A 23,471-nucleotide genomic window follows, 5' to 3' on the forward strand; every position below is an offset into this window, starting at 1 on the left:
TGTTGTAGCTAGGTTGAAAGGCCATGTTGCATTGTAGTGGAAAAATGTGTAAGTTGGAAGGAGAAAAAACGAGAACCCATTGATAAAAAGTTGGGACAGGATGATAGCGAAGATGAAAGGGAAGTTTCTACCGAAAGACTATCAACTATCCTTGTATAAACAGATGCATAACCTCAAGCAAAGGTTGCTGACAGTTAAAGAGTACACTGAGGATTTTTATAGGGTAACTTTGAGGGCAAGTTATGTAGAAGACACCCCAGAGAAAACAATAAGGTACATCAATGGCTTGATGCCGGAGATTCAAGATAAAATCAACATGCTTTCTCCCATGATGATGGAAGAAGCATACTGGTTTGCCTTGAAGGTAGAAGAGAAGATAATGAGGAAGAAAAATTCAAGCATAGGTCTTGGTTTTGTTAGAGGAAAAGGAAAATAGAAAACTAGAATAGGGGAGGCTCCAACTCAAAAGAATGATGCAAGTAACCCACAACAGCAAGGACAACAAGAGAAAGAAGGTGACTTTAGAGGAGGAAGACCTTACCAGAGAGGTAGAGGTAGAGGAAGAGGTAGAGAGATTGTCTATTGGTGCTATAAATGTGGGCAGTTGGGTTACAAATTTTTGAATGTCGTGAGAATGAAAAAGGAGGACAGAGAGATGCATATGTAGCTCAATCAGAAGCAACAGAAGCACATGCCCCTGTGGCAAAAAATGCACCAGAGATGAGAGAAGCTTTAATGATGAGTAAGGTCTTGTTGAAACCAACCAAGGAGACTGTTGGACTAACGCAAAGGGAAGCATTGTTTAGGATTGTTTGCAAGGCTAGAGGAAAGTGTTTCAAAGTGGTGATTGATAGTGGAAGCACTAACAATCTAGTTTCCATAGAAATGGTGGAAAAACATGGATTGAAAAGGTTGAAGCACCCAACACCATATAAAGTGTCATGGCTACAGAAAGGTCACCAATTGTTGGTGAGTGAGTAGAGAAAAGTGGAGTTTTAGATAGGTCGATATAAATATAAGATAGTTTGTGAAATCATGTGAATGGATGTCTTCCACCTTCTTTTGGGACGACCTTGGAAATTTGATAGGAAAGTGGTGCATGATGGAGAGAACAACACCTATAAGTTTGGAAAGAACGATATCAAGCACACTCCTGTACCATTGAAGGAAGAAAGTACATATAGGACAAGTAGCTCAAAAGAACTGTTGTTGGGAGGAAAGGAATTTTTGCAACAAATAGAGAAGAAGAGGTAAGCTATGCGGTGGTTTGCAAACCAAAGGTACTTATGCACATTGAAATCATAGATTTATTTGTTGAGATTCAAGAGAGGTTGCATGGGTTTAGTGATATCATGGTAGATGATTTGCTAAGTGAGCTACCACTTAAGAGGTGTATCAATGATCACATAGACCTGATACCAAGAGCAAGCCTTTCGAATAAGTATGCTCACCGAATGACACCCAAGGAGAATGAGGAGATAAGGAAACAAGTTCAAGGACTGCTAGACAAAGGATTGATAAGGGAGAGTTTCAGTCCATGCATTGTTCAGTGCTTAGCCCAAAGAAAGATGGAGAATGGAGGATGTGCACAGATTCCATAGCAACCAACAAGATTACAATCAAATATAGATTTCCATTGCCACAGATGGACGACATGATGGACTGTTTGAGTGGGGAAGCCTACTTTTCAAAGGTTGATTTGAAGAGTGGTTACCATCAGATCTGGATCAGAGAAGGGGATGAGTGGAAGACAACTTTCAAGACTAATAGCAGACTATATGAATGGCTTGTCATGCCATTTGGATTGACAAATGCACCAAGTACCTTCATGCGGTTGATGAACGAGGTCTTGAAGGAGTTTGTCAGTAAGTTTGTTATTGTTTATTTGGATGATATTTTGATTTTCAGTCGAACAAAGGAAGAACACCTTAGGCATGTAAGGTATGTTCTAGAAAGTTTGCAACAAAAGAAACTATGGATTGACCTGAAGAAGTGTACTGTCATGAGGCATGAGTTGGTATACTTAGGCTTTGTCATTTCAAAGGATGTGCTGAAAATGGATCTAGAGAAAATAGAGGCAATCATGTGTTGGCCTTCACCCAAGAAAATTTTCAAAGTTAGGAGTTTTCATGGCTTAGCTAGCTTCTATCAGAAGTTCATTAAGAATTTTAATGGTATTTGTGTACCCATCGTTGAGACAATCAAGAAGGATAGACAACCATTTTGTTGGATAACAGCAACAGAGAAAAGCTTCCAACTCTTGAAGAAGAAGATCACTGAGAAACTGATGTTGAAGCTACCTGACTTCAATCAACTTTTCCAAGTCAGATGTGATGCTAGTGGTACAACCATTGGAGCAATATTGAGTCAAGGAGGCAAACCTGTTGCTGATGTCAGTGAGAAGTTGAATGAATCAAAGCAGAAATAATCCTCTTATGGAAAGGAATTCTATGTGACGGTTCAAGCATTGAAGCATTGGAGACACTATTTGATGCCTAGGGAGTTTGTTTTGTTCTCTAACAATTCTGCATTATAGTATATAATGCAACAACACAAGTTGAACCATAAGCATGCCAAGTGGGTGGAATTCTTACAAAGTTTCACCTTTGTTCTGAAACATGTGAGTGGACAAGAGAACAAGGTAGTCGATTCTTTGAGCAGGAGGAGTTTGGTCATGTAAGAGTGCCATGTGCAGATTTTGGGCTTTGATTATTTGAAGGACTTGTATGAGGATGATGTTGATTTTCGAGAGGCCTTTGAAGCATGCAAGAGCCTCTTGAGCAGAGATAGTAGCCTATGGAGGGATTTTATGTTACAAGATGGTTTTTTGTTCAAGAATAGTCAATTATGTATTCCTTGTTGTTTAGTGAGAGAGAATCTAATGCAAGAAAATCACAATGGAGGATTGGCAGGGAATTTTGGTGTGGACAAGACACTTGGACAACTAGAACACTTCTATTTTTGGCCAAAGATGAGAGATGATGTGCATAAATATGTAAGCAAATGCATAGTATGTCAACATGTGAAGGGGAGGAGTCAAAATGTTGGATTGCATACTCCTTTTCCCATTCCCAATATACCATGGGACTCAGTGAGTATGGACTTTGTTTTGGGTTTACTGAGGACGTAGCAAGGTAAGGACTCTATACTTGTATGTGTGGACAAATTCACAAAGATGGCTCATTTTATCCCATGTTACAAGACTATTGATGCTACACATGTGGATCATTTGTTTTTCAATGAGATTGTCTGATTGCATGCCTTGCCAAGGAGTATAATCTCGGACAGGGACACCAAGTTCATAAGACATTTTTGGAGGAATTTGTTTAAGAAGCTTGGAACAAAATTGAACTTCACCTCAGCCTATCATCCACAATTTCATGGGCAAATTGAAGTTGTGAATAGGAGACTCAAAAACATATTGAGACTTGTGGGAGAGCATCCCAAGTAGTGTGATCGTGTGTTAGCTCAAGATGAGTTTTCATACAATGATTCGCCAAATAAGAGCACCGAGAAGACTCCGTTTCAAATTTTGTATGCAATGCATCCTAGAGGAGTTTGTGAGCTGAGAAATTTGGGAAAACTTGAGCAAAAGAGTGTTGATAGGGAATATTTTGTAGCAGCAACGAGAGACTTACATGAGGAGATAAAAAATAAGCTACAGGACAACAACTACAAATACAAAAAAGGAGCAGATTTAAGAAGAGAGGTAAACTTTGAGGTAGGGGACATGGTCTTAACACACTCGAGGAAAGAGAGATTTCCAAGAGGAGAATATAACAAACTCAAGATGAAGAAAACAGGACATTACAAAATACTCAGATTTTTTTTCGCAAATGCCTATGAATTGGAGTTACCTATGGGCCTAGGTATCTCACTTATCTTCAATGTGGCTGATTTGTATCCCTATCAAGTTGGTGGTGAAAGTGCCACTACAACAAATGGGAACAATGGATAAGTTAATGAACAAAGTTGGATGAAGCAGATGCCTATGGCAGAAGATCCAGAGGTTGAGAGAATATTGGACACCAGAGTTGCAAAGAACACCAGGGGAAAAGAGTATATGGAGTTTTTGGTGAAGTGGAAAGATCGTCTGATGGAGGATTCTACATGGATAAGAGTCACAACTCTACAAAAGGCAGGTTTCTATGTAGAGGAGCTTATGAACAAGGGCTCATGAGTTTTCCTTCCTGGGGAGTTTGATGTAGGAGCATTAGACCGAGCTCGTGATGAAGAAATGGAGGGGGCTGAACAATGTTGTGTGGTGGATTGGACACATGTTGAGTTGGAAAATCGATTTTGTTACCTTTGTTGAAATTTTAATTACTTAATGTAAATACAAAATTAGAGTAAGTCAAAGAGTTTGAGTTAGGGAGTTATTTTCCAGCTCACTAGTTGTCTTGTCAACTTCCCTCATTTGGAGAGGAGGAAACAAACCACTCATTGAGGTTTCTGAATAAAACAAGCATCAAATGGGAGGATGAGGAGCTCTTCTCTTTCCTCTGAGTATGTAAGTTCAAAATGAATAATAAGAAGTTACATATGTGAGTTTTCATAAAGTATGTGTTTTCTTTTCTATGGTTTCCGATCAAACTATGGGTGTGCCTCCACTTAAACATCAAAAGAATTTGTTGTGACCATTATGAAATGCCTTGCTCGGTCGAACTTGGCTTGTAGCTACAATTAAATGTGTGTATTATAATTACAGTGACCTTTCAAACCCTTTTTGTAGCGCCTCTATAATTTTTGTAGACACAGACACGCCTCTTTAGAATGGAACACAAACCATGAGTGAGCGAGAGTGTAACCCTTGACGAGGAGAGGTGGAAGGAGAATGTTTTTTTGAATTGGGAGTAGAGCTAGACCATGGAGTAGTCAAGTCTGCACAGGAATTAGTCAATTTGCCTTCCAAGAGCTTGAAAACAGAGTTTCTGGAAGCAATGGAAAAATATTTTGCAATGCCCATAGGTTTTCAAAAGAACGCTAGAAAAATATTTTACATCTACAATTAATTTTCCTACACTATGTTTGAGCCCACTTGCATCTTTCAGCCTGCCTTGTGCCATCACATTGCACTAACTCATAGGCTTCATACACACAACAAAGGTAAAAGTAGTTTCATTTCTTATTCTTAAAAAAATCATAAATCTTATTTTACTATTTTAACTATTATTTTAATATTTTTCTTAGGAGGCCTATTTTAGACCTAAAAATTTCCCTAATGCTTCTTGCCTTCCTCATTTGGTCTTGATTTGATTGTTGGGTATGAGAAAAGGGAGGTAAAGAAGTTTGTGAAGGAGAGATAAATAAAACGCAACTAAGTGTAGGACCCTGGCTAATCATGTTCATATGATAAATGGTAGTAGAGAGCAGAAGAAGATAATAGATTAGCTAAGAAGACTCAACTTGGTCCACTTAAACAAAATAGACAGTGACATGACAACGATGCAAACAACATAAGAAGGAAGTTTTCCTAACCTTAACATTGTTTGGCATATGTATGTTCCACATTTCATGAATACGTTAATGATGAAATGAATGTATATGATGCCATTTCATTTGACAAGTCATTTGTTGAAAATCATCACAGTGAGAGGATAATTAATTAATGTTCTTAAAAATATGATGACTATGTGAACAGTATATTTGGGGTAACATGACGAGGACATACAATAAAATTCCCTATCATGTATGGGATCCATTGAACAAGTGTCCAATAATGAACTCTTTTTGTTAACGATCATTATGTTCATGTGCTCATGCTTATATTATGCTAATGACAAGGAAATGTTAAACATTGTAACAATGAGCATACTATCATCTAAGTAGTCTCCTTAGTCAAATCACAAAGCGCATACACCACTAGTGCTAGCTTTAGCTGAGAAACCACTCAATGCTACCAATTTGGCTATTACCATCACTCGCTGCTAGTTTTTCCATTTAAATACCTACCAAACAATAACACGTCTTGGTGGCAAGTGATATTAAAACTATGATGATGTTGGAGTTGTGGCAGTAAATGATATTCATGTTGAAAAATGAATACCTTGATGGTAAATTCCCACACTCACAGTGAGATGAGCGACCAGTGGGGCTTACTCAGAGTTGTATGAAAATACTACATAGAGTAATGTATTCGCCACTGAGTGCTTCCCTTGGTGGTGAAACTACTTAGTGAGCTAGACTTGTAGATGGAATTGTATGAAAATATAGTGGAGAAATATATCTGCCACTGAGTGCTTCCCTTGGTGGAGAGATTACTCAGTGAGCTGGACTTGAGCATGGCATTGTACGAAAACACTGTTTGGAGAAAATATGCCATTGAGTGCTTCCCTTGGTGGTGAAACTACTCAGTGAGTTGAACATAAAGATAGAGATGGATCAAGACCGTGTGGAGTTATGAAACACAGAGTATTCGATTTTTCTGTAAAATCACTTGGTATTTGTGAGCTAGAGGAAGAAAAGAGTAACTTTCGAAATAAATATCAATTACTAGTTTGAAGAATTTCCCTTTTGAAGTTGTGGTTTGAGTTGATTTAAAATTTTATGGTTAACCTAATAAAGAATTTGTTGATGAAAGAGTAGTTTAAGTTGATTAAAGTTTTTATGATTAATCTCATAAGACATGTGCTTATGATGTAAGTGAACTACTAAACTGTTTAGTAAATATATATGAGGCTAATTACAATACAAAGTAGCATCGAATTGATAATATCAAAGTGCACAACAATAGCATAATGAAGTTGATGACCTTCAGGACCAAGCCATTGCAATGATAATGGAAACCTTTGATATGCGTTGATTTCCATGACTAACATGTTGTGTTATTAAAGCAAGTCAGAGGGATGTCTTAGTTGTAAATAATCTTCCTATGATTGTAAATAATCTTCCTATGTGACTCTTTCTATGTTACACAAATCTTAAAAGGGTCATGCACAGAATACCATTCGAAGACTCCATAGAAATATTTTCAATAAAAACTAGCCCATAGAAACCCTAACAATATCCATAAATATATTTCAAATACATAAAACACTTAAAAGAAAAATGCATGAACCAATCCTTTATTGTTCCAAGATGACATCTCCAAAGTAAAAGACTAGCTCCATAAGCAAAAACTCCACAAAAGATCACATCTCCACAAGATACAAGTCAATTTTAGCTAGGTCAAAATCCTCTAAGGAGATCGAATTTATCCACAAGTGATGATGAAAATGAAAATGAGGTGAATAAGGTATACCTCAATCAATTTTAGACTAATGAATCCCCTTACAACAAATTTAACATAAGATAAACTTGGGTTACAAGCCAACCCACTAACTACGTGCAAAAAAGACCAATAAATGCCCACACATGAGTTGCAACCTCTAATAATGCTAATGCCATGCCCTTTTAGGGATCCAAATGCCTAGCCAAGGTGCGATAAGGTGTGAAATGGTGTCAAAGTGCCTAAATCATCCAAAATTTGAGGGAGTGCCCTTAAATCCACCTCAAATGCACTTTTGGGGTCCCATATGTAGTTGGGGTGCCATCATGCGGTCTCCATGGGTCTCCAATTGTCCAAATAAGGCATATTCTCTCCAGTTTTAGGGCTTTTGTTGGTGCAACAAGCCCTCCCCATGCTCTCAATGGGAGATCATCATCATATGGGCTATGAATAAGGTCTTTCCCATTAGGTTGTGTCAAGGCCAACCTTGGGGCACACTAGGTCCAATGTTGTCATCATAAAGAATTCTTCTATGCTAGATCAAAGTAGACCAAATTGTTGGGTCTTGAGGGTGCTCTCGTACATGTAACATTTACTCATGTTGTTAGAAGGATCAACTCTTTGAACACAACATCTACTAAGCCATATCTCTCTCTGAGAGGCTTGTGTACATGTTGTTGAAGAATCTAGGGCATGCATATTAAACTGATTCTTCTTTTAACATGATAACAATTTGTGAAGTCTTTAAACAATTTATCTTAGTTTGAAGTTTACTTCATTATTAGCATGTGTTTGTTAACTTCATCAAACTGCTATCAAAACAAAAGAGACAAGAACACAAATGTTTGGCTATCTACAAGGGCCAAAACCTCTCCCTCTTGGAGAGGAAAACCCATGCGTAAATTCTTCTTATAGAGATCCCGTTGACAAATACCAAGACCATGACCCTTGACACATTCTGCCTCTCCAAGACCAAGACATCAATCCTCTTCGTATCACCAAAGATCATCACCATTGGGATCTTCATCACCACTACAACACGTGCCCTTCATCATTACTTCAACAACACCATGTTCTTCGTTACTGCTACAACACCATGACCTTCATCACTATTTTTTATTTTGTCATTGTTCCTTGACAATTCTAGACTGCAATGATGACTGAGAGTGTATGCCTCTATCCGAGATTCCTTCTACTTATATCAATCGAGATCTAACACTTGCAGATATGCCAAGAGTATACCTTCATCCATATTCTGCGTCCTCATTCATGAAGTGATCATCAAGATCATTATGTTGCTATAACATAGACAGATCCGTATGCTAGGCCGAGAATGTGACTCTTGTCACTGTTCACATTAGGCCGAGGCTGCAACATCACTTGGAGCTTTGACACTGCTGTTACTACAGGAGAACCATCAACATATGATGTTAGGACTGCTACCAAAGTTATTTCACCACAGTAATACCAAGATTGTTTGCTCATAGAGATGTCGAGGATATTCAACCTTCTCATCACTACTGCGTCAATCATTATGCTCCATTTATGAGAGGTCTTGACTGCACCTAAACCCCATCCAAGGTGCAGTGAAGCCCTAACTGCGGTTGCTCCTTCACTGCGACTCACTGTGGCTCCTCTTTGTTGAAGAAAGTGTAACTAGGTTCGGTCTTCATAATGACATGATCTTTGTATTTGATGTATTGAAAGGAAATAAATTATTTTTGTAATCTTGCTACATGGGTTTCATGGGCAAGAAGTGTCACTAGGTGAAAGACTTCTTCTTGATGTCTTTAGGATTTATTTATATGTTAAAGAGTCATGTCATGTGTATAGAAACTCTTCATGAGTTTATGTACATATGTACAAGTCTCCAGGTCTAACAACCCTCCAAGACCAAGATCAATGCCTCAAAACAAGCCTTCCAAAGTCTGCAAGCAAAGCAATAAGGAAAGGATCATGTTGGCTCCAAATAAATGAATTAAATAAATAAATATGTCATGTCGGCTTGAAGAAAGGGACACGTTGGTTCAGAAGTTCATGTCGGCTTGCATATGGGATGACCACTATAAATACCAATAAAGGGTCAGCGCAATTACATAAGAAATTAAGATCTCTGTAAAAACTCGCAAGGGAAGAAAGGAGTCGCAGTAAGCCATAGTCAAGGGGAGAGAGGAGTCATAGTGACCCACAGTCATGAAGAAGAGAAGCCACAGTCATGAAGAGGGGAGCCGCAATAGGGTTTGACTGCACCTAGTTTGGGTTTTAGGTGCAGTCATAACCGCAATGCATGGAACAATGGATTACGTCACCGCAGTGAGTTGGAGTCTCGACATACCTAAGATTTGAAGGTGGTATCCTCACATGGAGAAAGGAAACAAAGAATGTTTGTAGTCTATGCATGTCACTATCTCTGTCTCGACATTCTCTCCAAGCATAACTATAGTCACAACATACCACTCATGAAGAGGATCTAGATGGTATCTTTGTAGCAGTCTCGGTGTTAAGTACAATGGCTCAACATTTTTGGTTAAAGTACAGTGATATGAAATCTCAATGAGAACTGTAACTTGATGTCTCTCCATGGGTATCATGATCCTAGTCTCAAAGGTGGAGACGATCTCAGTATAAGAAGGAACGTTACCACAGTCTCGATGGACTTATCTCTCAACAATCCTTCTATATATAAGATGAAAAGGAGCTCAGAACCCTCACTGTCTCTGTGCAGTCTCACTGTATCGGAATAAGGTTCCACTGTTGTAATCACGGTCTAGAAATACACTTTTGACATGCTAATGTGATGATAATCTTAGCTGAAGTACACTCGCTCTCAGTGCATTGATGAAAGTATAGAGATCATAGTAGATCTCATTGATATGGTGAAGAAGCACATTGAAGATCTCAGGGATGCTGTAGTGATGGCTTCAACGGTGCAACAATGAGGATGATCTCAGCAACGACAAAAAGGAGGATTGATATCTTGGTCATGGTCTTGGTATTTGTCAACGGAATATTTATAAGAAGAATTTACACATCGATTTTCCTCTCTAAGAGGGAGAGGTTTTGGCCCTGGCAAAAAGCCAAAACATTTGTGTTCTTGTCTCTTTTTTTTTTGGTAGTAGTTTGATGAAGTAATCAAATACACTAATAATGAATGGAACCTCTAACTATGATAAATTGTTTAAATACTTCACAAATTGTTATCATGTAATAAAGAATCAAAGCTAATCTCTACATGCCCTAGATTCTTCAACACTCTTCATGACTGCGGTACCCTTACTCTTGATTGCAACTCGCTCTCATTCAAGATTGTGACTCCTACTGTAGCTACATGCCTTGCCTACGGCTCCTCCTTTATGCGAGTTTTGTCAATGTCTTTTTGCGGATACCCCAACAGGATATTTATAGTGGTTGTGCACTATATTTGAGCCGACGTGAACCACCAATCGTTGTGACTATTATTCCAAGCTGACGTGAACCACGTATTGTTGTGACCATTATTCCAAGCCGACATGACTTATTTATGTATTTAATTCATTTATTTTGAGCCGACTTGATCATTTCTTTCTTGCTTTGCTTGCAGACTTCAGAAGGCTTGTTTTGAGGCATTGATCTTGGTCTTGGAGGGCTGTTAGACAACTTTGAAGACTTGTACATATTTACATGAACTCGTGAAGAGTTTCCATACACATGACATGACTCTTTGACATTTAAATAAATCCTAAAGACATCAAGAAGAAGTCTTTCACCTAGTGACACTTCTTGCTCATGAAACCCATGAAGCAAGATTACAAAAATAATTTATTTCCTCTTATTACATCGAATACAAAGATCATGTCATTATGAATACCAAACGTAGTTACACTTTCTTCAACACATGTAGAGTGGGTGCCCTCAAGGGCTGGACTATTGTGGATCACCTACCAAAAAAACATGGACTCGAGTGAAAGAAACCAACCATCGGAGACTAAGATCATGTATCCATCTAGGTGGTCAAAACTTGAATGTTAAAGGCTCACTTTCCGATATCTAGTACTTCAAACAAGGCTCACCTTCCGATATCTAACTAGACTAATTCCCATAAAGGTGTTCCCTACCTTGATAGAAGTGGTTAATGGTCAACCCTATTAAGTGCTCCTAGCCCTTAGGTGGAAGTGACAATTCCAAGGTCAACTCCCTAATCAATAGATGTTAGTGTAAATGCATGAGAATGAAGGGGAAAGGTTTCATGGGCAACTGCCATGGTCAAAGGGACTAGCTGATGGGGTGTCCATTGTTGAATTTTTCTACAAGATGTACAATAGAAACCAATCTTCTAATTTGAAAATTACTATTTAATGATATTCAAACAACTTATCTAATGCTACTAATATCATTGAGCAATACAAACAAACAAAAAATCAACAGTAAATGCAATGAAAACAATAAAGATCATAAAAAGGAAACCATGCACAATAGAGACAACAAAATTTTCATGGGAAACACAAACTTGGAGAAAACCCAACAAACTGACAATTCTATTTGTCTAAAAAATCTGTGCAAAAATCCAAATCCAAACTTTAGTCAATTCGTCCTCTATTTGCTCCCACACGTGTCTGCGATATAAGAGAGATGATGTTATTAGGGTTTTCTTATTACTAACACTAATTTAGTTTTATATTATTAGGGTCTTCTTAATTTCAAAACATAAAAATAAATATAATAATTAATTAATCTCTGAGCCGACATTCTTCTATTCTTTTGCTTCTCATATTCATATTTATATTGTTCTCTCGACGTTATTTCCCTTGGGGTTTTTATGTCCCGATGATGGATCAACTTATGGACCTGAAACATGGACATCCCTACAAAACGATTGTGGTTAATCCGAAATTCTAAACTAAAAGAGAGATGATGATGATGAGCGAGTGATGAAATGAAGCGTCAGATCATGTGTGTGTGTATATATATATATATATATATATATATATATATATATATATCGAATGGGTGAAGTTTGAGCAAGGGACACACACTTTCATGGTGGAGTTGACTTGAGTTCTTGAGCCTACGTGATTGCAAAAATATAATTTATTTTAGTTTAATTTCCATAATTTTTCTAGGCTAACTTAGGAGGCCTCTTAGCATGCAAGAATACCTCTCGATGCCACACAAAAAATCAACATCGATGTCCAAAGTATATGAATGTAAGGAGGGAGAAATCATGGAGGCATAAGTTACCCTGCTCGACTTGATTTTTCCATCTCTTGTGCACCTTTTACTTCTTGATAATGCTTTGTATTACCACATATAGCTCAAGGGTTAGATGCTTAGGGCTTATAGAACTTTAATAAACACTTAATAAAAAGTCACAAGACGCAACATTTGTATTACCCCTTAAGTTGAGTCAGTGCATTGCTCATCAGGGTTTGGGACATGCAATGGTTCCTCTTGATGTAATGGAGCATCATGTGCTCAGGAACCAAGTGATGGCCAATTAGAAGGGTAGAGCTCACTAGGATTTTTCCCACATGCTAACTTAAGTCTCGACCATCTTTTACATCTTGAATTTCTTGATTTTGTTCTATTGTGGCCATGATTTTCTTTTTCATTATTTTAGGTCCATCAACCTCTAAGGAAATAGTTTTCTAGCCCTACTCAAGGAGTATTAACATATGGGTGCCAAATACCAAAGAACCAATGACAAGTTAGGCTCGTAGAATGGAGGCAAGATATGGGGCTTGTAATGTATGATGGAAAGGGTCAACTAAAATATAGGGGATAATTGACACACTATCTCAATCCGGTTTTTCCAAGTAGCACCCATCCTATAACCCTAAGGCCTCAAGGAGGGTCCCACTAGACTATGGCTAAAGATTAACCCCCCTGGTAAGGTGAGAAAACAAATTTATAGTCAAGATTAGTCATTCTCCCATATCACCCCTTTATCCATACTAAACGCCAAAAACAAACAAGCATAAGCACCTGATTGCAATACCCATTTTGGTAGGTAACCTGCCCATATGTCCATAATTGATTTACATCTCACAAAATCATTATTTTTCATAAGAATGTTAAAAATACACCAGGATACAAATACAATGACCATATATGCAAATTAGATAATTGATATCTATATCAAAACAACATTTCTCAAACAAGGATGCAAAAAATACATGAGCTACAAACGCAATGGTGTATATCACCGAAGTAAATCATTGACATTGATGTCTCATCGACATCATTTTTTGCACAACAATGCTAATCATACATGAGGACCACAAATACAATGACCCATGTGCCCAGCAGAGATAATTGAGATCTATGTCTCAACAACATCCTAATATCCTCCTTTATAGAGTTAATCTTTTCCTCACAAAGGCACGTTAACAGTCTTCAAATCAATCAGAATTTTAATCTAATTTTTATGACCTATAGCTAAATTCCAATGATAAACGAAAGAAAATGGTTTTATATTATGTAATATCATGCACACTCGTTATGATAGTATTAGCCAAGCCCTAGTATTAGCATCAAATACTTGCATAGCTTCCCCGAGGGTGAATGCTTAGTGTCTGTGTTTGCATCACCAAGAGGAGAGTGGATAGTTTGGTTACTACTTGGGGATCTGTTTGCATCTTCCAGTGGGATGTATGCCTATCTATTTAGTCAGGTATCTGTTAGTATCTCCCAGAGGCGACTAGATATTTTGGTTGCTTCATTGGAGATGTATCAGTCTCTCCTAGAGGTGAAGGTGAATATTCAGGTAACTTGGGCAGATATTATGATTCTTTTAACAGGATATTACCATAATATGCCATAAGGGAGGGGCAGGCAGTCAGTGCACCCTAGTCCCAATAGGTATCATATGATGCATGCCAAATGACATTGAAAGTTAACTCCGACTGCCTAAAAGGTTTCCTAGTTTGCTCATTTACAAAAATGGGAGAATAGTGTGCTCTCTCCCATATGAAAATGTGTCGTGGCCACAGGAATGAGAATGATCAATGAGAGCTTGCGCAAAATCTGTTTTACTTTTCTAGTAGGTCGAATTTTCAAACCTCTACAGCTTCATTTATTAGATAATTTTTCAGATTCAATACCTAAACACAATGGGCTAACAAATACCCCTTAAATTTTCAGATTCAGTACCTAAAAACAATGGGCAAAGAAAGACCCCTTTAAAACTTTCATAAGTAAATATTCTCCCCTAGAATACAAGCAGAATAAAACAGCCTTTAAAGTTGTGATTTCTTAAAAATTCATCCTCGTGCACAATATTTTAGAGGCCTTAGGAGTCAGGACTATCCTTGAGGATCTGCAATCTTGGCCATTGAACATCAAACTGGAATTGCTTTTTTCTTCTCTAGTTATGATTCCACTTACTCTCCACACAAACATTCAATCTTCACATATAAAGACCAGAAAAAAGAAAACTCCACATCTTCCCTGCTCCACAGCAAATCATGACATCTCTTATTTCCACATATTGCTCAAGGAAATGTCCATTATCGGTATCCTCCAATTTCAATAAACTAACCTGATAAAATATTACAAAATCAGAAACGATCATGAAAATTTTCACATGCTTCAAAAACAAGCAGACTAAAACATTTTAAAATAATTTCCTCAAAATATATGAACAACAACAGGGAAAACTAGTGATTTACCATATTCACTGAGAGATTGTTTTGCTCCTTCCTGTTACGACGAATACATAGGGCACAAGAAGAATACTAGATCTTCTCTTGAGTCTTCACAAGTGTCCTGGCACCAGTAGTATTGTTGCCTTAATAAACAAGTTAACGACTTCATAAAGCTCATCTCAGTGCATATGGTGGGGGTTCATCTTCTGGAATCTGGAAAAATATAAATATATATACATATATATTAGCAGTGGAACATTATGACAGTTACTTGAAACACACTTACAAATCACAAAACGCACAAATCTCAGTGATTTACACTTTCTTATTACAAATTTGATTGCTTCCAACGAATCAAATTAGTCATCCCCTATCATAATGGATTTAAGAACAAATGCCATACTTTTTCTGGTTGACTAATAGTTTAGGATATGGGACATATATTACATAAAGACTACCTAAATAAAAGGTGAGAATTCAACCCAAACTTGTAATAGATTTTCCAAAACAAAAGTGGAGGAAAAACAACTAAAAATGTCCTCATGTCAAATTTTGGCTAGAATACCCTAGAACACTAGCTATGTTATGTTGCTAAAAAACTGACACTCCACTTGTGGCCATGACACTGCAACAGAATGGGTCTATCAGAGCCAACCTGACCCAGTGGAAACTGCCCAAAAGCACCTCAAACAGGAATGGAAAGAAGAATTGACAGACAATCATTTCGACTTACCAAAATTTTTCTGACAAGTATTTTCAACGTACTGCAGTTACACCTCCATATTGTGATATTAATACGACTCTCCTATACACATTTCAATCTTAACTTGTACAGTTAGACTAACTTGCATCTCTCTTATTTGTGCAGTTCCTGGTGTTCCGCTCCTAACTACATTTTACAAGATAATTTACTCAAACTATAGGTATGGCCAACGGGTCCCTGGTTCACTGGTGAGACTGAAATATTGTTAAGCCATCCACCAGGGTTCTGTTGCTTCTGTGGCCTGCTGCTCACGAATGGCATGATAAAAAAGGATTTTGTCAGGCACAAGCCCTGGCCAAATTTTACAGAAATTGTTGATGTTGATGGTTCAGGCAGCTGATGCTGCATAGGCTAGGTGTCAATACTCTAGCATATAGGAGATGTCCAAAAGCCTCTTTAGGTACTTGCTTATGTTGAACGACTGACTTTTATGATTTTTTTTTTCTCAAGTTTAACATAGGAAAATCACATTAATTAATTAATGTTGGTCATTAAGCTAAGGTTTCTAATGAAAAATGAATTTAATTTATTTTAGCAAATAAGATCTAATCTTTACTATTGCACAAGCTCTGGCCAAATTTTACAGAAATTGTTGATGTTGATGGTTTGGGCAGGTGATGCTGAATAGGCTAGGTGCCAATACTCTAGCATATAGGAGATGTCCAAAAGCCTCTTTAGGTACTTGCTTATGTTGAGCAACTGACCGTTATGATTTTTTTTCTCAAGTTTAACATAGGAAAATCACATTAATTAATTAATGTTGGTTATCAAGCTAAGGTTTCTAACAAAAAATAAATTTAATTTATTTTAGCGAATAAGATATAATCTTTACTATTGATCTCAATTGAGGGTTAGAATCTAACCCTAGCCACTCATCACTTAGGAGATTAGTGTTAGGGACATGGCCTAATGAAAATTATAGTGTTCCATGGGGATGCGTCCCCTACGGTGAGGTGCATGCTTCTTGTTACTACAAAATCTAGCTGACCTTGGAAAGGGAAACCCTACAAAACAAAAGCTAGATAAAATGCTAACAATAGGGTAGAGGCCCAATGTTACTTCAACCAAATCCCCTTGTCTTTAAAAACTTTCACCAATGGGAGGAGTCCCATAGGAAGGAGATCACTTAAAATAGATATGCTAAGCATATGGCAAAAAGTGATCAAGCTAGAGCTCATTTGAGAGAGAGGCTCAATAACGGTTCAAGGCTTAAAAGAAGCAAAACCCTCTCAAAGAAAAACCCTAGAAAAGAAGGCTCAAGGCCTAGCGGTTTTGAGATTTTCGAAGGTGATAGATATTCACAAGGTCAAGGCTTGAGGGAAAGGGTTTCTTACAATGATATTCAACTAAGCCAAGGCTCATGAAACCCTCAAGAAAGTCCTCAAGTTGAGGGGAAAAGAAGCTAGGATTTCCCTCTTAGAGCAACATCTAGGGCAAGAAATTTTATGGATGAAATGAGTGGATGCCCGCCAAATTGATAGGTTAGGTAGCCTAGACATATCTCTTGATGTTCAGGCTCTCAAATCACCAAAAATCCTACTCCCTAAAATTTCGCTCCAAGCTCTAGATTTTTGCACTAGCCTTAAAATGACGGAATTTGAGAAGAGAAAATTATGGAGAAAATTTAAGGTTGATCATTAAGTGATTGAACCACTGCCTTTTCCTATGGGGATATGGAGTCAAGGTTGTACTAGATAAGCCTAATTCCCTTCCAAGGAAGTCCAAATTTGATGTACTGGCTATCAAATTTCAGCAATTATCCACTTAATGGTATAATGGAATTTTATGGAGAATAACAAGAAGTACTCCACTAAGAACATTCATTACGTGTTATACAATGTGTAACATATGCAATCCTCAACTAGATAGCCTTTGTAATTTATTTTTGAACAAATTAAGGCACAAACAAGTATAATCTAGAAGCATAATTCCATACATTAGACAATTCAAAATAATAATATTCAACAATAGGCACTTACAAGATAACATGTAGAATATCCATCCATTAGACCAAGAAATAGTTCCAGAATGTCAAAATCGACTTCCATACATCAAAATGCATCCAAGTATCTCCAAAATCACCAACAAGACGCAAGTGTGAATTCTCTAAGAGGTCTGAAATTCACAAGTTTGATGATCATGAAAGATGAAATGACCTCTCTTTCATTTATACATGTCCAGTGATCTCTAGTTTAGTAATTTGAGCCTAAAATCCCCTCCAGTTATAAAATAACCGGAAAATACTAAATGAGCTTGCAAGCCAACCTCATAGCCAATGTAAAAACATAACAATTAACCCACAAAGTGGCTAAAATGTTAAAATTTGGGTACCAGAGGACAAGTGGTTCCCTAAAGCTTTGATCTTTGGCCTAGGGAAAAGTGTCAAAATTTATTTGTACTTTTCTCCTAAAGTGACTTTGTAAGTAGTAAAGTTACATTCTAATTTAAAAGTGACTTTATTAAAGTCAATGAAGAATTAGAAAGTGAAAAAGTGACTATGGAAATAAAATGCTAAGTGGGTTTTTATTTAAATGGGTGAGTTAAAAATTAGAAAGTGAGAATTAAAAGCACATTTATTCTTATCCCTAGATCTAAATGAATCTCAGCCATTAGATCTTAGGGTAACCCAAAAGGTCATTTTAAAAAGTAAAAGGAGGAGAAGAAAAAAAGATCAATTTCATTTCTTTCATAAGCATTTGTGAGAGAGAAGAGAGAACAAAGAGAAAATTTCTGAGTAGTGAGGAAGTGAAGGAGAGCAGCAAGAAGACATTTCAGCAAATATGGGCAACAACATCTATTGGCACACATCCCAAGGCAAAATTGTACAATAGGAGAAAGACACAGAAATCGAGGAAGAGAGAAAACAACAAGGACACAAATTTCGAGGCAAGTTTTGGGCATGATTTTTGAGGCAACTGAACTGCTGAAATCTATACAGTTTGTACAATCCATACAACAAGTTCTGGGCATGATTTTCGAGGCAACCGTACTACTGAAATCTGTAAGGTTCGAACAACAGGTTATCAGCATGACTTTCGAGGCAAGCCGTACAACACTTAATGTTGATTTATCGCTGGAAAAAACTCTGTTTTGGCAATTTGCTTATTGGCATGATTTTCGAGGCAAAGTTCAAGCACGAAAATTGAGATAAGTTGTAATTTGTGGTTGCTGGAATTTTTACTATGTATTTCAATTTCTCTGTAAAAGCATTTTCAAAAATAAAGAAGAGCTCTCAAACTAGTTTTCCCCAAGAGTTGTAGGGAGGTTTTTCCAGGGTCACATTAACAAAAAATCACTGTGTTATTTTTTGTGTGTGGCTGTCATAATTTTGCTGTGTTTTATTTCTTCCATTTCAACAGTTGTGAAATCTCTAAATTTGTGTTTTCAGAAAATATTGTCATTTCTAGATTTTACAATTTTTATCATGCTTGGATTGAAAACTAAATGCATGGAGTATAAGCAAAAATGATAACCATAGTGGGGGTTGAAATTCTTCATGGTATCGGAGCTTGGTTGGCTGAAAAGTGTAGTTTGGGACAACAAAGTGAAAATTACAACACACTGATTTTTACACAGAAAACAGAAACCTTTACCACAGATTTGAAAATTTCAGTTTGGTAGGACAATGAAACAAGTCTTTGGGTTTGAGAGTTGAAGACAGGTTGGATGGGCAGAACAACTACAATGCATGGAAGGAGAGCATCCAGAGCATCTTTGAGGAAGCAGAAGTTTGGGCATTATGGTAAATATCACACAAAACCCAGTAGCAGTACATGCCGACCCTATACAGTTGGCAGAGTTTAACAAAAAGAATGCTAAGGCAAAATGATTGATTCTGGAAGGAGTCAAAGATCATGTCATTCCTCATGTGAGAGGAAAGACTTATGCACATGAGATGTGGACAACCTTGATCAATCTTTATCAAAGCTCAAATGAAAAAAGAAAAATGGTCCTAAAGGAGGAACTAAAGGCCATTAAAATGGCTAAGACTGACAGTGCTACAACATACCTCACAAAGATCACTACAATGAGAGAAGAGTTGGCAGTCGTAGGTGAGATCATTGCACCCACTGAGTTGGTGAGGATTGCTTTGAATGGTCTTCCCAAGACTTGGGAGAATTTTGTGGATGGCATTGTTGCACAGGAAAACCTTCCCAATTGGGAGAGGTTGTGGGATGATTGCATTCAGAATGAGATCAGAAAGAACCATCTTGGTGTAGCCAAACAAGTGGAGGAGGATGACAATGTGGCATTGTTAGCAAGAAGTAAGAAGGGCAGAGCAAAGAAGCAAGCTTCCAATAGTGGAGGCAAAGGCAAAGGTAAAGGCAAGCAGCAGAACAAGGAGAAGGACTATTCCAAAGTCAAATGTTGGAATTTTCAAAAGTTGGGACACTATGCTATTGTGTGTCCAGAGAAGAAGAACAAGAAAGGGAGAGACAAACCCATGGCAGCTTCTGCAGAGATAGAGAGCTTCTCAGAGAGCTTTGATTGGGAGTTTGGGTTCATAGCTTGTGAGGCCACTAGTGCAGGATCACCTACCATACAGGTTCAAAGGGAGTGTGCACTCTCTACTACTAGCAGAGCATCATCTAGCATTTGGTATGTTGACAGTGGCGCTTCCCGCCACATGACAGGAGTCAGAAAGTACTTCTCAGAGCTTTCAGAGGATGATACTGATATGGAGGTAGTACCTAGTGATGACAGTATGGTTAGAGCAGTTGGTGTGGGGACATTGACATTTGATAGGGGACCCAAACCTCCCTTGAAAGTGTCAAATGTTCTATATGTGCCTGGAATGAAGAAGAACCTGATATCCATCTTAGCACTTGAGGACAGAGGGTATGATGTGTTGTTCAGGAGAGGGCAGGTGCTTATATATCCTAGGGGAAATCCAACGTCTTCAGCTAGAGTGACTAGTGTGCGCAATGCCAAGGTGTACAGGTTCTCATTCCAACCCCTGATGGCATTGAGTAGCAGCACTTGAGACAGGACCGACAACAGATCTAGCAATTTAGAGTTGTGTGAGATTGGCATCATAGGATGGGGCACATGTATCATGGGGCCTTGAGTACATTGCGAGAGATCACCAACGGTGTGCCAGATTTCAGTTCTGATCACCTTGATCTATGCAGAGGATGTGCTATGGGGAAGTTTGCTGGATCCCCTTTTCCCAACAATGACAATAGAGCGACCGGGATCCTTGACTTGATTCATACCGATGTGAGTGGTCGGATGTCTCATGTATCCTTAAGTGGCTATCAGTACTATGTTTTATTCATTAATGACCACTCCAGGAAGACCTAGATTTATTTCTTAAAGACCAAGAGTGAGGTCTTCAAGCGGTTTCAAGAGTTCAAAGCTCTTGTGGAGACCAAGATAGGTAGGAAGATCAAGGTCCTCAGGTTGGACAGTGGAGGGGAGTATACCCTTGGTGAGTTTGATGACTTTTGTGCTGAGGCAGGCATTAGGAGGGAGTTCACAGTTCCTTACAACCCCCAGCAGAATGGGGTTGCAGAGAGAAAGAACAGATCCATTATAGGGGCTGCCAAAGCCATGCTTCATGATCAAAGGTTACCTTTATTTTTGTGGGCAAAGGCCTGCAACACTGTTGTGTACTTGTAGAACAGGAGTCCACATCATGCCTTGGAGAATGTGACTCTGAAGGAGGCTCTTTCTGGGAAGAAGCTTGATGTTGGGCACTTTTGTATCTTTGGGTGCCTTACATATTCCTATGTCCCCAAGGAGAAATGGACCAAGCTAGAGCCCACTACAGACAAGGGCATCTTTGTGGGTTATAATGAGACCTTAAAAGCTTATCACATTTATATTCTTGTGTACAGGGAAGTGGTTGTCAGGCGGGATGTGAAGTTCGAGGAGGAGAGAGCTTTCAGGAGGTCACAGGAGTTAGAGTATCTAGAGTCACCAGACCCTCAGGAGCAGCTGAGTTAGTCACAAGGATCCAATGGTCAAGGATCAAGAGGTACATCAATTACAGTGTCAATTCCATCAGTGAGCAGTGGCTCTTAGAGTCAGGTGGGTGGTTCTTCGGGCAACATGCAAGGCAATCTACAAAGAAGTTCACAAGGTAGTCCACTAATGGATAGTTCGCACGTACTTTAGCATCCAGAGGCACAGATTTAGGCATGAGGTCAGTTGCCCGACCTTTAGGAGTTCAAGGTTCTCATGATGAAAAATATTCTTTCACTCTGGGGGGAGAAGTATGCTCAGGGAAGAGGAAGCCCAAGTGGCTTCAAAATACCTTGCGCGAGGCCACATCAGTTGCTGGGCCAAAGAGATAGGTTAGAGAGAGTAAACCACTTGAGCAGTTCTGTAGTTACATGGCATTGCTAACAAGCATTGTTGAGTCTGAGCCTTCTAGTTATGAGGAGGCAGCCAACCAACAGGTTTGGAGAGAGGCCATGATGGAGGAGTATTCTTCTATTATGAAGAACGATGTTTGGGAGGTAGTGCCGAAGCCTGAAGGTAAATCAGTGGTTACTTCTAAATGGATCTACAAGATAAAGCATGTTGCAGATGGACACATCGAGAAGTTCAAGGCTCAATTTGTCACGAGAGGGTTCTCACAGGTAGAGGGAGTTGATTATGAGGAGACCTTCGCTCCCGTAGCTCGGTATACATCTATTCGCTCCATTATATCGATTGCAATGAAGATGGGTTGGAAGATCCACCAGATGGATGTGAAGACCACATTTGTCAATGGCTTCATTCAAGAGGAGGTTTATATTGAGCAGCCGCAGGGCTTTGAGGTGCATGGGAAGGAGTCCCATTTATGCAGATTGAAAAAGGTACTCTATGTGTTGATTTGGGGTAGCATCGGATGTGCTCTAGCCATGAAAATTGGTGGAGAGGTTGTGGCACATAAGATCTCCAATACCCAGAAAGGGTTTGGGCAAATTCTAAACAGTTCAGGAGATATTAAAATAATTAATATTTTTAATGGAGTCCCTAAGTCTAAACTTAGGGAAAATAAAATATTAATAGGAATTAATATGAAATTGTGTTAGAATGGTCCAAAAGACATGGATCAAACCAAATCTAATCTTAGCTGTTGATTAGGGACTTAATCTCGGCCATTGATATGTCAACAGGAAAAGTATAAGAGGAGGCCTGAGGGTCACTTGGAGAATACACCAGAGTGATTAGTCATTCTATTCTCTAGAGCGGAGTTTGCTAAGAGAGATATAATTAGTGATCGAGAGTTGCAGGTAAGGGGAATTGAGTACATAGAGACAGAGAGGCAGAGATAGTGCCAAGAGAGTAGCGCAGTAGCCGAGGAGAGTGACGCAGAGCCAGCCAGGGCTCACGCAAGGCCACGCAGAGGCAGCCGGGAGCTATGCAAAGCCTCAAAGAGGCCAGTGTTGCTGATGTAGAGGGCCAGAAGGCTAACGTAGGGCCTCCTAAGGCTGACACTGACCCAAGGGGTGACACAGGGTCAACGCTAGGCAGAGAGGGGTTGACACAATCTAGAGAGAGGCTGACGCTGGGGTTTCTGGGGCAGATTGGTGCTGAGGAGCTTCTGGAAGGATTATCCGCGGTTTCAGCCAGGAGATTTGTCAGAAGCTAAGAGGTATTACTACCAAGAGAATTCTCTGTTGGGTAGGCCAGTTTCGACACCCAGATTGTACTCTGATATTGCTTAATAAGAAAACCCTCATAATTGCACCGATTTTTCCACATTGGGTTTTTCCGTGGACATTAGTCCAAAAATAACGATGTCATATGGTGTGATTGTTTTGTTTCCTTTAATTGCTGATCTGTAATATGTTAAGCATACACTAGTGTTTATTTTAAGTTATTTACATTGTAAATAACTTGTTAAGTAACACAACAATTAGGTAGGAATAAATCAGATAAAGTG

General features: G+C 38.6%; 1 protein-coding gene across 3 annotated transcripts in view; it reads right to left on the reverse strand.

Moving 5' to 3' along the window:
• Positions 1-14,228: 14,228 nt before the first annotated feature.
• Positions 14,229-23,471, reverse strand: part of LOC149150249 (Zinc finger C-x8-C-x5-C-x3-H type family protein) — a 375,155-nt gene continuing 365,912 nt past the window's right edge. For all 3 annotated transcript variants that reach the window (XM_089441275.1, XM_089441274.1, XM_089441276.1), the window contains 2 exons: positions 14,854-15,042; positions 14,229-14,723 (listed from right to left, as the gene is read on the reverse strand). In XM_089441275.1, coding sequence (XP_089297401.1) covers positions 15,004-15,042 — 39 coding nt within the window. In that variant the 3' untranslated portion in view covers positions 14,229-14,723; positions 14,854-15,003. The remainder of the gene's footprint in view (positions 14,724-14,853; positions 15,043-23,471) is intronic.

The sequence above is a fragment of the Pinus tabuliformis genome, chromosome 9 (genome assembly GCF_031772625.1).
Source record: "Pinus tabuliformis cultivar Carrire ecotype Pingquan chromosome 9, CPIR1, whole genome shotgun sequence".
In the NCBI taxonomy this organism is placed as follows: domain Eukaryota; kingdom Viridiplantae; phylum Streptophyta; class Pinopsida; order Pinales; family Pinaceae; genus Pinus; species Pinus tabuliformis.